The sequence below is a fragment of the Protobothrops mucrosquamatus genome, unplaced genomic scaffold, assembly GCF_001527695.2.
Source record: "Protobothrops mucrosquamatus isolate PMUCROS unplaced genomic scaffold, P.Mucros_1.0 scaffold966, whole genome shotgun sequence".
In the NCBI taxonomy this organism is placed as follows: domain Eukaryota; kingdom Metazoa; phylum Chordata; class Lepidosauria; order Squamata; family Viperidae; genus Protobothrops; species Protobothrops mucrosquamatus.
Genome location: NW_015387209.1, coordinates 355,403 through 366,108, shown reverse-complemented (window position 1 = coordinate 366,108; position 10,706 = coordinate 355,403). Strand labels below are relative to the sequence as shown.

Below are 10,706 nucleotides of genomic sequence, written 5' to 3'. Positions count from 1 at the left end.
CCTTGCCTTTCGCTACACGCGTTGTTTATCACAGAAAATCCGGGAGCACGTGGCCTAACAGTGGAGTGCCAATGCAGCCGCTTGGCTTGATGGTTGGCGGGTTGATTGGCGGGAGAGAGAGAGAGAGGATTCCTTATTTGTCACTAGGCAGCAATTTAGCCATTCCTTAGCAGGCGCGCACCCGAGGTTGCCTGGAGACCGAGGCGCGCAGGAAAGAGAGGCGGGGGAGAGGGGGTTACGTAGTGACGTTAATTCTATATGAGCGCGAGCGGCGGGAGCTTGGGTCTTTTTACCGCCGGCTGCGAGACGTTTCTTCCTCAATCCTGAGTCACTGCGAGACCCGGCCTCGCGCAGGTAACCGAGACGCGTGGCTTCGAGGGTGGGATCGTGAAGATCACAGGCCGCCCGCCCGCCGGCTTGATATCGATCTCGGCCCACCAGTTGCAGGGATCTTCGCGTTCAGTCGGCACCGAGGAGGGGGAGAAAGCGGGTTGAGGCGGTGCCCTTGGCCGTTGGTCTTCATGTGTGGGAATTGTGCCTAACTTCGCAGCTGTGTTGCTCGAGTGGGAGACTGCTCGAGCGCGCAAGGGTGCCAAGGCCATTTTTCTCCTTCCGTCCTCATCACTTTCGCCTTAGGGCAAGGCCCATGGCTGGGCGGCTTGATCTGGCTTGGCTCGGCCGGGCCTAGTCTGGCCGGCTGAAGCACAAGCAAACACGTGGGGAACAGGCAGGTCTGGGCCGTCTCCCCCCCCCCCCCAGTCGGTGACCTGTAAGTGGCGCTGCGTGGATTAAAACCTCTTACTAGGGCTGAAAGGTAAATAGGATTTGCCGCGATGGGGGTAGGGAAAAAGGGGGTCGAAATAGGCGGTTGATTTTGATAGTGGGTCCCCGGGAGAGGCTGGGTGTGGGCATTTGGGGAGGGTGCGCGTGGCGGTGGGGAGTCTATCACTCGTGTTCCCTGAGGGAATGATGGGTTTAGAGATAACTTTACGCTGTTTTATAATTCCCCCCCCCTTGCGATTTAAAGGCAGTTCCCATATGTAGTAATAAAAAGTCCTTGCTTTTCACTTTCCCTCCTTTTGCACAAAGACAGTGTTTATAGATCAAAATTTTCTGACTCGATTGATTTAATAGCTATTCTAAATGTACTTTATAAACTTTTGAGATAGTGTCAGGACCATGGTTGTTTTAGACAGTATCAGATTAACTGATAGGGTGGCTGCACTTTAATATAGAGGACATGGTTCATGATACGGTTTTTAGGGCAGGGCAGTATAAAAGCAAGATTAAAGTGTCTTGAAATACTGTTCCTTGCTTCATTGTTTTTCAGTAGATAGCTGGTTGTATTTGATTAGAAGTAGGACATGCAGTAGTGTACTACCACTATTTTCTTTTTGATGTAACAAAAGGAGATGTGTAAGATGACAGATACCATTTCAGTACAAGATTAAAAGGTAATCTTTGTAATGGTGGGTTTTGAATATGAATTAGCAGAAGGCCTGAGGTCATAAAATATAAGAAAGGTAGCCAAAGAATGCATATACAGAAGACTTAATGTGTGCTTTTTAATGTACTATTTAATATCTAGAAAGGATGCAAATGATACTTGGCATGATCTTAAGTTCTTGATTTTTTGCATTCTTTGATGTGGCAAGCAAATTTGACTTTAAAAGTTGGCTTCAAATCTCTCATGACTTTCCAATTCAGACATTTTGGTTGGCCAATGTGTTGTGTAGAAACATTTTCACAAATTGATATTTTAAATGTCAAAATAGTTTTCTTGGTTATTACACATCTAGGTGTTGTCTATTAACATTAATGTTAAATTTTGAGACATAAAACCCTAATTGTTACAAAATCTGTAGTAATATTTCTTTTAAATGGTTGGCAGTTCTTGGCAAGTTACTTCTGGTTATCCTTCTGTAAAATGGAAGTAATTAATACACCTGAAGATGCACGTCCAAAATTATAAAAATGCATTGGGACTAGCAAAGTAATGAATACTAAGAGTTTTGACTCATGAGGATATTCTACTGCGTGTAAATATAAGCATTATTTAATCAACTTTATTAAACTGAAAGTTTCCAGATAAACTGAATTGCATTTTGCATCTTTCCAGGAAAGCAGGTTCAGTTGCTATGTTGAATCAGAAAAGTGGTCCTCCCCATTTACAATCTGGTCATGTCTTAGAGTGCTTTAACTGAGGTTGGTTTAATTGTGTTTAGTAATAGTAATAAAAGGTTCTCATTGAACCTTCTCATTGAACAAACACTTGTTTAGCAACTATTCAAAGTCATAGTGTTGTATGAGGGTGACTTACAACTGATGAGTTACATTGTAGTTGCGGATGTTGGAGTATCCCTGCAATCACATGATCACAATTGAGGCATTTGGCAACTGGCTCACAATTATGACATTGCAGTGTCCCATGGGCACATGATTGCCATTTGCTGCCTTTACTGCCAGCTTCTGACAAGCAAAGTCATTAGGGAAGCTGGCAGGAGATTGCAAATGGCAATCATGTAACCATGGGACACTTAGGTAGAATTCACCTAACAATGATAACTGGGACTGTTGCAACTGCGAGAAATACCTGTATAAACTTGATATTACTTATGGATTGCAGTTCATATAATAAGTAAACAAACTGACCATTTCAACACCTGATGTTCAGAACATAATACTATGGTATGTACATAGGCCAGTGATGGCGAACCTTTTAGAGACTGAGTGCCCAAACTGCAACCCAAAACCCACTTATTTATCGCTGGGTGGCCGTGGGCGTGGTGGTCACGGCAGACTGGGTGGGCGGGGCCAGGGTGGTGGGGGCCAGTCCTTCACCGTCTCCGGGGCACAGCACGCGTGCCCACAGAGAGGGCTCTGAGTGCCGCCTCTGGCACGCATGTCATAGGTTCGCCACCACTGACATAGGCTATGCCTATATAACATAGGCCTATGGACTGCAGTGTGACCTGCCAAACAGTCTTATATAGCCCACTGACATTATTTAAAATACTACATAAATTTGCTGCTGCCAAATGTCACAGCCACCAGGAAGGTTCCACTGCTGCTGCTGCTGCTGCTCTGAAAGACACTGCCAAATGGCACCAATGTCTCCATCTCGGTTGTCTCTGCTTCAGTAGCTACTGAACAGTTCATCCAACTACTCCTTTGCAATCTGTGATTATTTTTAACTTATCAGCGTGGCCCTTTCCCCTCCACAAATTGTGCAGGCCTAGCATAAGCTTTTAAAATAACACTGCAAAACAGTTTATGTTCAGTAACATTTATATGCAAATATTAATCATGGCCAAAGTAAAAACAGAACTGAGAAAGTAGCTTTTAATGTGTTTGTATACTGCTGACGTTCCATGTTTTCAGTATTGGGTATTTATCATACAGTATATTGCCTGTATGGTAGCGCTTAGTATAAAGATCATTTAATAGTATTTGCATAATTGATCTGTATTGCCCTGATGATCAGCAAAACCTAACCGGAATACCCATGTGGTAATTAATGTAGGCATTATTCTCTTGGGGTCAGGAATTGCTGTTTAAAAACATCCAGTTATATTTCAAACACCAGTAGAAAATTAGAACCTAATTTCTGTCCTTCTCTTCTGGAGTATTAAATAGAGCAATTAAGATGTCTGGAGTGTCTATTGTTCATAGACCTCCTTTCCCAATAATGTTGTGACACAGAAGTAGGCTTTGTACATTAAGCAGATACTTTTAATATGTGGATTCTGTGCCAGTGGTGAATATAAGAATTTTGTTGAATAAGACTAGTCCATCTTAAATTCAGTATTCTGTTCCATAATTAGACAGATTATGGCAAACTGAGAAAGAATGGGTGCAATATCTTTCTGGTTTTTTCCTCTAATAATTGATATCATGGAATAGATAACCATACTTTTTCCAAACTCTAAGCACCTTATTTTAAAGTGCACAAACCATTATTGCCCACAATATTATCCCAAGCATTGTAGTACTATACTATAGATATATGTCAATGTAGCAATATTGATATTTTTATTTTTGATAGTTTTCTTAAGAATTACCTAATAGGGATTTCCTCCTCAGTAGCTGCAACCTAGGTTAATGTATCATTTTTCTGTTCTGGGCTCCTTTTCGCAATCACTTTTAGTTTAGATTTCATAGTATACAGTACTGTAGGGGGATAGGATCTTTTCCTCAATTTTATGACTTTCAAAAATTTTCATGAGATTGGCAGAATTGAGTCCTTACAGGAAAGTTAAATTGCATGGAAATATTTATCTTACAAATAAATTTGCTGAAACTGGAATCTTGTCTCACTGAAGTTCTGGTTCCTATAATATCGTATATCATACTCAAAATGTGTTGGAAAATAAAATTTTCAGCCCTAGTTATAGTCAAGAGTTGCTCTACTCTGTATGTATACAGTGCTCCTCTATTTAAACTCTAAAGATTCATTTCAGCACTGTTTCACAACCAGGTAACTTTTGAGATGCTTGGGTTTTAACTCCTAAAAGTTGTGCAGATTGGGCAGATATTTTTTATTTACAGAGTACAGGTAAACTTGAGTTATGACCATAATGGAGCCTGCCTAACATGATCATAACTCATAATGGTCGTAAAATGTGTCGGTCATATGACTGACCCTAATTTATAGCCTTTTGTTGTGGCAGTCATTAAGCAAATCACTGTAGTTTTTAAGCAAACACTGTCCATTAAGTTTAAGGATGTGGTTTTGCCGAAAACGGGAAGAAAATGCCATTTTTTGGCAAAAACATAAAAACCATAGTTATGTATCAGCAGGACTTCCAAATGGCTATAAATGTAGTCTGGTTGTCAAGCGGCCAAAGTGCAATCATGTGAACATGGGAGGCACCATGGAAACTTCAAATCTGGGTTGTAACTAACTTCCAGGTAGACCTGCTGGAACCTTGGTTGCTAAGCAATTGGTCATAAATGGTTGCTAAGCAATTGGTCATAAATCGAGGACTACCTGTATTAGAATCTTTTAACAATTTGAGGAAAATATTTAGAAATTGGATTACTAGAAATTGTTGAGAATAATATGATTTTTGTGGAAGATTTTTCTAGAGAAAGGAGTCTTGGTAGTCCTTGACTTACGACCACAGCTGACCCCAAAATTTCTGTTGTTAAGTGAGACATTTGCTAAGTAATGTTTGCCCCATTTTACGACATTTCTTGTCACAGTTGTTAAGTGAATCACTGCAATAATTAAGTTTAATAACTTAACCTGGTTGAATTTTGAACATGTGACCATGAGGATGCTGCGAAGGTCATAACTGTGAAAAACAGTCATAAGTCACTTTTTTCAGTGCCATTGTAATTTTGATCAGTCACTAAATGAACTGTTGTAAATCAAGGACTACCTGTATTTGGGGCCTTTTTCTGGAAATTGTGTTCTCTTGAATATTTAAGAAAGAATATTGTAAAATGTCGGGGTGCAGGAATTAGCTTGATGTTATTAATAATCTATTAATAAAATATTTATTCTTTCCCAAAAATATAATAACTACATTTACATTGATATGTCTGCTAAGGGTGGGATTATAGGATGTGGTTTATGCAGGCTTAGGAGGACTTTGTATCTGTAAATCTTCAAGATTTTCTGTGGCATAAAACCTTAAGGACATTTATAATTTGGACTGTCATGATGTGTTACTATATAAATTATTATTTGATGGTGAAGTGATGTATTTCAGCATTATAATTTTCATTAATATTCCCTTCAAACAACTTTAGACTAGTGAATTGGAGTGGGCAGAAGAAATATGTAATCACTTATGTATTCTGCTAGCTTTATTCATTATGATTATAATGTCTTTCTAGAGTATACAGTACTTAGAATTTTTTTCTGATCTCTGCAGAAGAAAAAGTATGGATACAGTGACTTGTTTTAAGCTATAGGGCTAAGAATAGGGATTGTGCATAAATAATACTTAAGTAGAAGTTAATGGCAATGACATATTCTTAATTTTATTGTTCAAATAGATCACATTTATTTTTAAACTTTGATTAAAATTAGTTTTTTTTAATATGAAAGACCAACCATTTAATGTTAAGAATTGCAGATTTGACATGAAGACATTCATACCATAGTTTTTTTTTAAGTGGAATTGCTTTCAGAGGAATTTTGCTGTATTCAATCAGTCTTTTTTCTTTTCTTAAGAATGGTAGGGGAAAAGGTACAAGATGACAGCAATAGTTACTCATAGACTCTACAGATTGGACAATGTCCATGATGTATTCACGATTCTTCTGACAACTTATTTAGACCTTAATAGAAAGTTTAAGATTGATCTTTATGCTACTTTAAATATCCAGCTAAAGCCTGATGACTTAGCCAAAAAGTACTTGAGTATAAGTTCTGATGTCATCATGTGATGTTGCTTATTCTAGCAAAACCTTGTGTTATTAGTATCTTAAATTAACCTCATTGCTATTCTTTTTAGTGGAGAATTCAATGAAAGATTAAATGGCTTTCTCTGCAATGCAGAAAGATAAGAGTGGATAGGATGTATAAACTGAACTGGAGCAGCAGATTTTGTTGCCATAATCATTCTCTGTCAAATCAAGGTACATCACTGATAAAGCAATTACTTGAAGTAACACCTCCCACCCACCATCATATTTAATTTTTTTCTTGGATTCAAAAACAAGCAGCAGAATTCTTGTCCTTCTCTTTTGTTATGTCAGTCAGCTCCCAGCTATATGCAAAATTTCAAGTTCTGATTCTGAAATCTTCCTCCTTTTTTTCCTCCTTCCCTCCCTCTCGTTCCTTCTTCTATTCCTTCCTCCCACCATCCCTTTTTCCCCTCCCTCCCACCCTCTTCCTTCCTCTCTCTGTTCCTCCCTCCCTTTTTTTCCTCCCACCCACTCACCCACCATCCCTCCCTCCATTCCGTTCGTTCCTTCGCCTTCTCATCTCTTTCCTTCCTCTGCGCTCAGGAAGGGGTGATGGGAGGGGGAGAGATTGCCAGTGCAGCCATGTTGCCGCTGGTCTTGCTAGGCTGGAAGTGCTGGTGAGAGGGGTGGCGATGCTGATCTACAACTTGGTTGCGTCCATCAAAGCCAGAATGTGCTCAGCCTTAGATTCAAGGGGCAGCCTTGCCTCTTTCCTGCCTGCTGGGTGTGCTCACGGGAGACGGCCAGTGTTGGCGTCCTTGGGTGAAGTCAGCCTGTGGGGCAAGACAGCCAGCAGGGACACCGGACTCCGCTTGCGCGTGCACCCAGGGAGCAAGGTGGGGCTGCCCCATGGATCTAAGGCTGAGCACATTCCGGCTTTGATGGACGGAACTAGGTTGTAGATCAGTGTTGCCACCCCTCCCACCAGCACTTCCAGCCTTGCAGCCACGAGGCTTTCCTTTCACTGGGACCACCCCCACCCGCCCATGTGGGATAGCGAGACCGGCGGTAGCATGACAGCACTGGCAATCTCTCCCCCTCCCATCACCCCTTCCTGAGTGCGGAGGAAGGAAAGAGATGAGAAGGAGAGAAGGAAGGAAGAAAGGAACAAAGGAAACAAAGTTACACGGGGCAGCTCTGGTATCAGCAAGGAGCTGCCTTGCTGCCTCTGCCCTGCCCCCTGGGTGTGCGCAAAGGAGACAACCAGCACTGACGTCCTGAGTGAAGTCAGCCTGTGGGGCAAGACGCCGGACTCTGCTTGCGCGTTGATGGATGCAACCAGGTTGTAGATCGGTGCCTGGTTGGCCTGGGCCAGGCCGAGGTGCGGTGGGCCGATCCTTTGCTGTTTCCAGAGCAGGTCCCTGGGCCGGACGGAACCACATAGCGGGCCAAAACTTGTGTTTGGCATGTCTGGTGTAGAGACGTCAGAATTGTTATCATCTCATTAAATACTGTTTGGACAATGACCTTACATAATTCATTCAAGTGAAATGAAAAGCTATACAAGAGCTTGTGTATTGTGTATGCAGATATTTCTGTGTTTGAAACAAAATTTGGAGGTGTTTGAATCTAATGAAATATAGTTCTAAAATTATGATACAAATTTCTTTATCAGTGCCTTGCATATAATATTTTTATGTAGAAGGGCTGTGTTTGAGGAACCTTTGAAAAGGCAGTCACAGTCTTCTAGACATATATTACTCAAAATAGCTGGAAACTATTACACAAATGGAAGATAACATCACTCAATATAAGTGGAAGTATGAAAACTTTGATGATTTGTTAAATCAATTCGATTACCAGTCAAAATATAGAAACATAGAAAACTGATGGCAGAAAAAGATCTAGTGTCTTTTGAGTCTGCCCTTTGAATTTGTTTTTTATTTTTATTTTTTTTATTTTTTATTTTATTTTTAATTTTTGTTGGATGATGAACATGTGTTTATTCCAGTTACTAATGATTGATCTATTACTTTTTCTCTGATGTAATACTTTCTAACATTACTTTTGAATTTCCATCCTATCAGTTTGAGGTTATGTCCCTGTATTCTTGATTTTTGCTTAATATTGAAAATACTGCCTTTTAGTAACTTATTCACAACCATAATAAATTTAAAGGTTTCAATCTTGTCACTCCTTTCCCATCTGTCCTCCAGGCTGTACATATTCAGTTCCTCCAATCTCTCCCAATATGTTTTGTCCCTCAGACATTGCACCATTTTTGTTACCCATCTCTGGACTTGCTCAGTCTTATCAATATCTTTTTTTAAGTGGTCTTCCACTAAAGCCAGCAAATAGACTCCAGAGAAGCCTTTGAAGAAGCCTGCTATTTGATGACTTAATGTAAAAATTGGGCTTTACTAGTAATGTCTTAATTGACAAGTAATTTTAACTAAATATTCCACAGTTCTAATAACACTTAATTTTGTATATCTGTTCTTCTGGTAGGAACAAAAATACAATATATTCAATATATATATATATATATATATTCAGTAATAACAAATGCTTTAAATTATTATTTAACACAATCTAGCATTCCTGAGTATGCAGCTTATGTACAAGAAGCAACTCTGCCCAGTTAACAATGACCAGTTATGTGAGTCTGTCACGGATATCTCTGCAAATGAGTAACAATATTGTAGAAGCAAGTGCTAGGATGAACTAGATCTTACAAACAAGAACAATGTTTCAGAACATTGTTACAATTTTCACAGAAAGAAGTGAATAAATTTTTACATGCCATAATCACACATTCTCTTTGTTAATAAAGATAAGAGGGAGTTAATTGTGTTGCAACAATATCAATTAAAATTATCTATTTTGAAACAGAGTAGCAACATTCACTTTCCAGTGAAGTGGAGTTCTTCCATTCATCTTTGTGGATAGGTTTACCTTAGTATTGCAGAGCAATTCTGAATATGTAGGCAACTTTCTTTTCAGAGTGCAAACTATGGTTTGGAACATCAGAATTACTTCTGTAATACACCACTGCTTATTTCCACATTGCTACTGAGAAAGGTATAAAAATGTGTCCATGTAGTTGCTAGGAGATGTTCAAGTTATGAGTATCTTTTTAGTGTACCAAGATACATATTGGGTTCTTGCACCATTCATAATGTGTAGTGTTACATGTAATTTAGGAATTTTACTTAAATACTTTTCAACCTAATACTTTGTTTATGATCATACAAAAAGAGGAGGGCCATAGTCCTGACAGATTTTAAAATGCTTACAATACCATACTCTCCCAGATCCATTGCAACGTAGTTCAACATTAGTATAATTTCTGTTTAAAGCAATTTTAAATTATTTCTTTTCTTTTCTTAGAGGTTTGCTGAGGTCTGGAAATATGGCAGACATTGACAAGTAAGAAGACAACTTTTTCCCATTTTGATTGCTGTTAATTTTTGAAAGGGCTTAGATCAGCAAAATTCACCCTTAACTTTCACCTTGCTATGTGTGACATTTAATGCCAGATTCAGACAGTTATGCATATTTGCTTTAAACATTAGATAGTAATGCTTTTATGTTTGCAAGAAAATGTATTTTAAATTCAAAGAGTTGATTCAGGTGTATCATGGTGGTTTGTTTCATATTGTAAAAAAATGAACAAAGATATTTTCTATGTTGCCCTTTGACAAACTTTTGAGGATAAAAAAGATGGATATATGATTGTCAAACATCTGTATCATAACTCAGTTTTCATAAAGGAGCAATATGTTCCTCTTCCACCACAATATAAATAAAATGCTTTTTTACTAAATATATGTATTTGATTTGGAGCACTTATTGTGGTAGAATAATATTTAGTGATCATAAATCCTTTTAGGTATTTGCTTACTTGATGGCTGCTCCCTAAAATGAATAAATTCTGCAAAAATAATTTGATAAATTTGCTATAGAATGTAGGTTGTCCTCAGCTTAGGGTTTTAAGCACATAACTGATGTTAAACATAGTAATCTCAGGCTTGTAATACGAGCTGAAACTTGACAGTAGATTTTTTTTTTAGAATTGCCATGCTTTTGATTCAATTCTGAAAAGGTTGCTTTGGAGCACACAAAGGTACAAACCTTCCATATCTCTCCCTAAAGCAGCTGTGTATTTCTTTAGGACTGTGATTGCTTTGAGATGCTTTTGGGGTTCATTGCCTGCTTTAAAGCACCTTTTTAGAATAAAAATCAAAGCAACGCACAGTCCTAGGTTTTTATAAGCAGCCCAATCGTTCTCAAGATGATGATGATGATGATGATAATAATAATAATAATAATAATAATAATAATAA

At 38.8% G+C, this 10,706-nt stretch overlaps 1 protein-coding gene across 3 annotated transcripts in view; it reads left to right on the top strand.

Moving 5' to 3' along the window:
* Positions 1-216: 216 nt before the first annotated feature.
* NAP1L1 (nucleosome assembly protein 1 like 1) overlaps positions 217-10,706 on the top strand; it is a 36,149-nt gene continuing 25,659 nt past the window's right edge. For 2 of the 3 annotated variants that reach the window (XM_015819681.1, XM_015819679.1), the window contains exons 1-2: positions 217-354; positions 9,751-9,789. In XM_015819681.1, the coding sequence (XP_015675167.1) occupies positions 9,773-9,789 (17 nt within the window). In that variant the 5' untranslated portion in view covers positions 217-354; positions 9,751-9,772. Of the gene's footprint in view, positions 355-797; positions 815-9,750; positions 9,790-10,706 lie in introns of those variants that run through there. The other variant, XM_015819680.1, reaches the window with a different exon arrangement.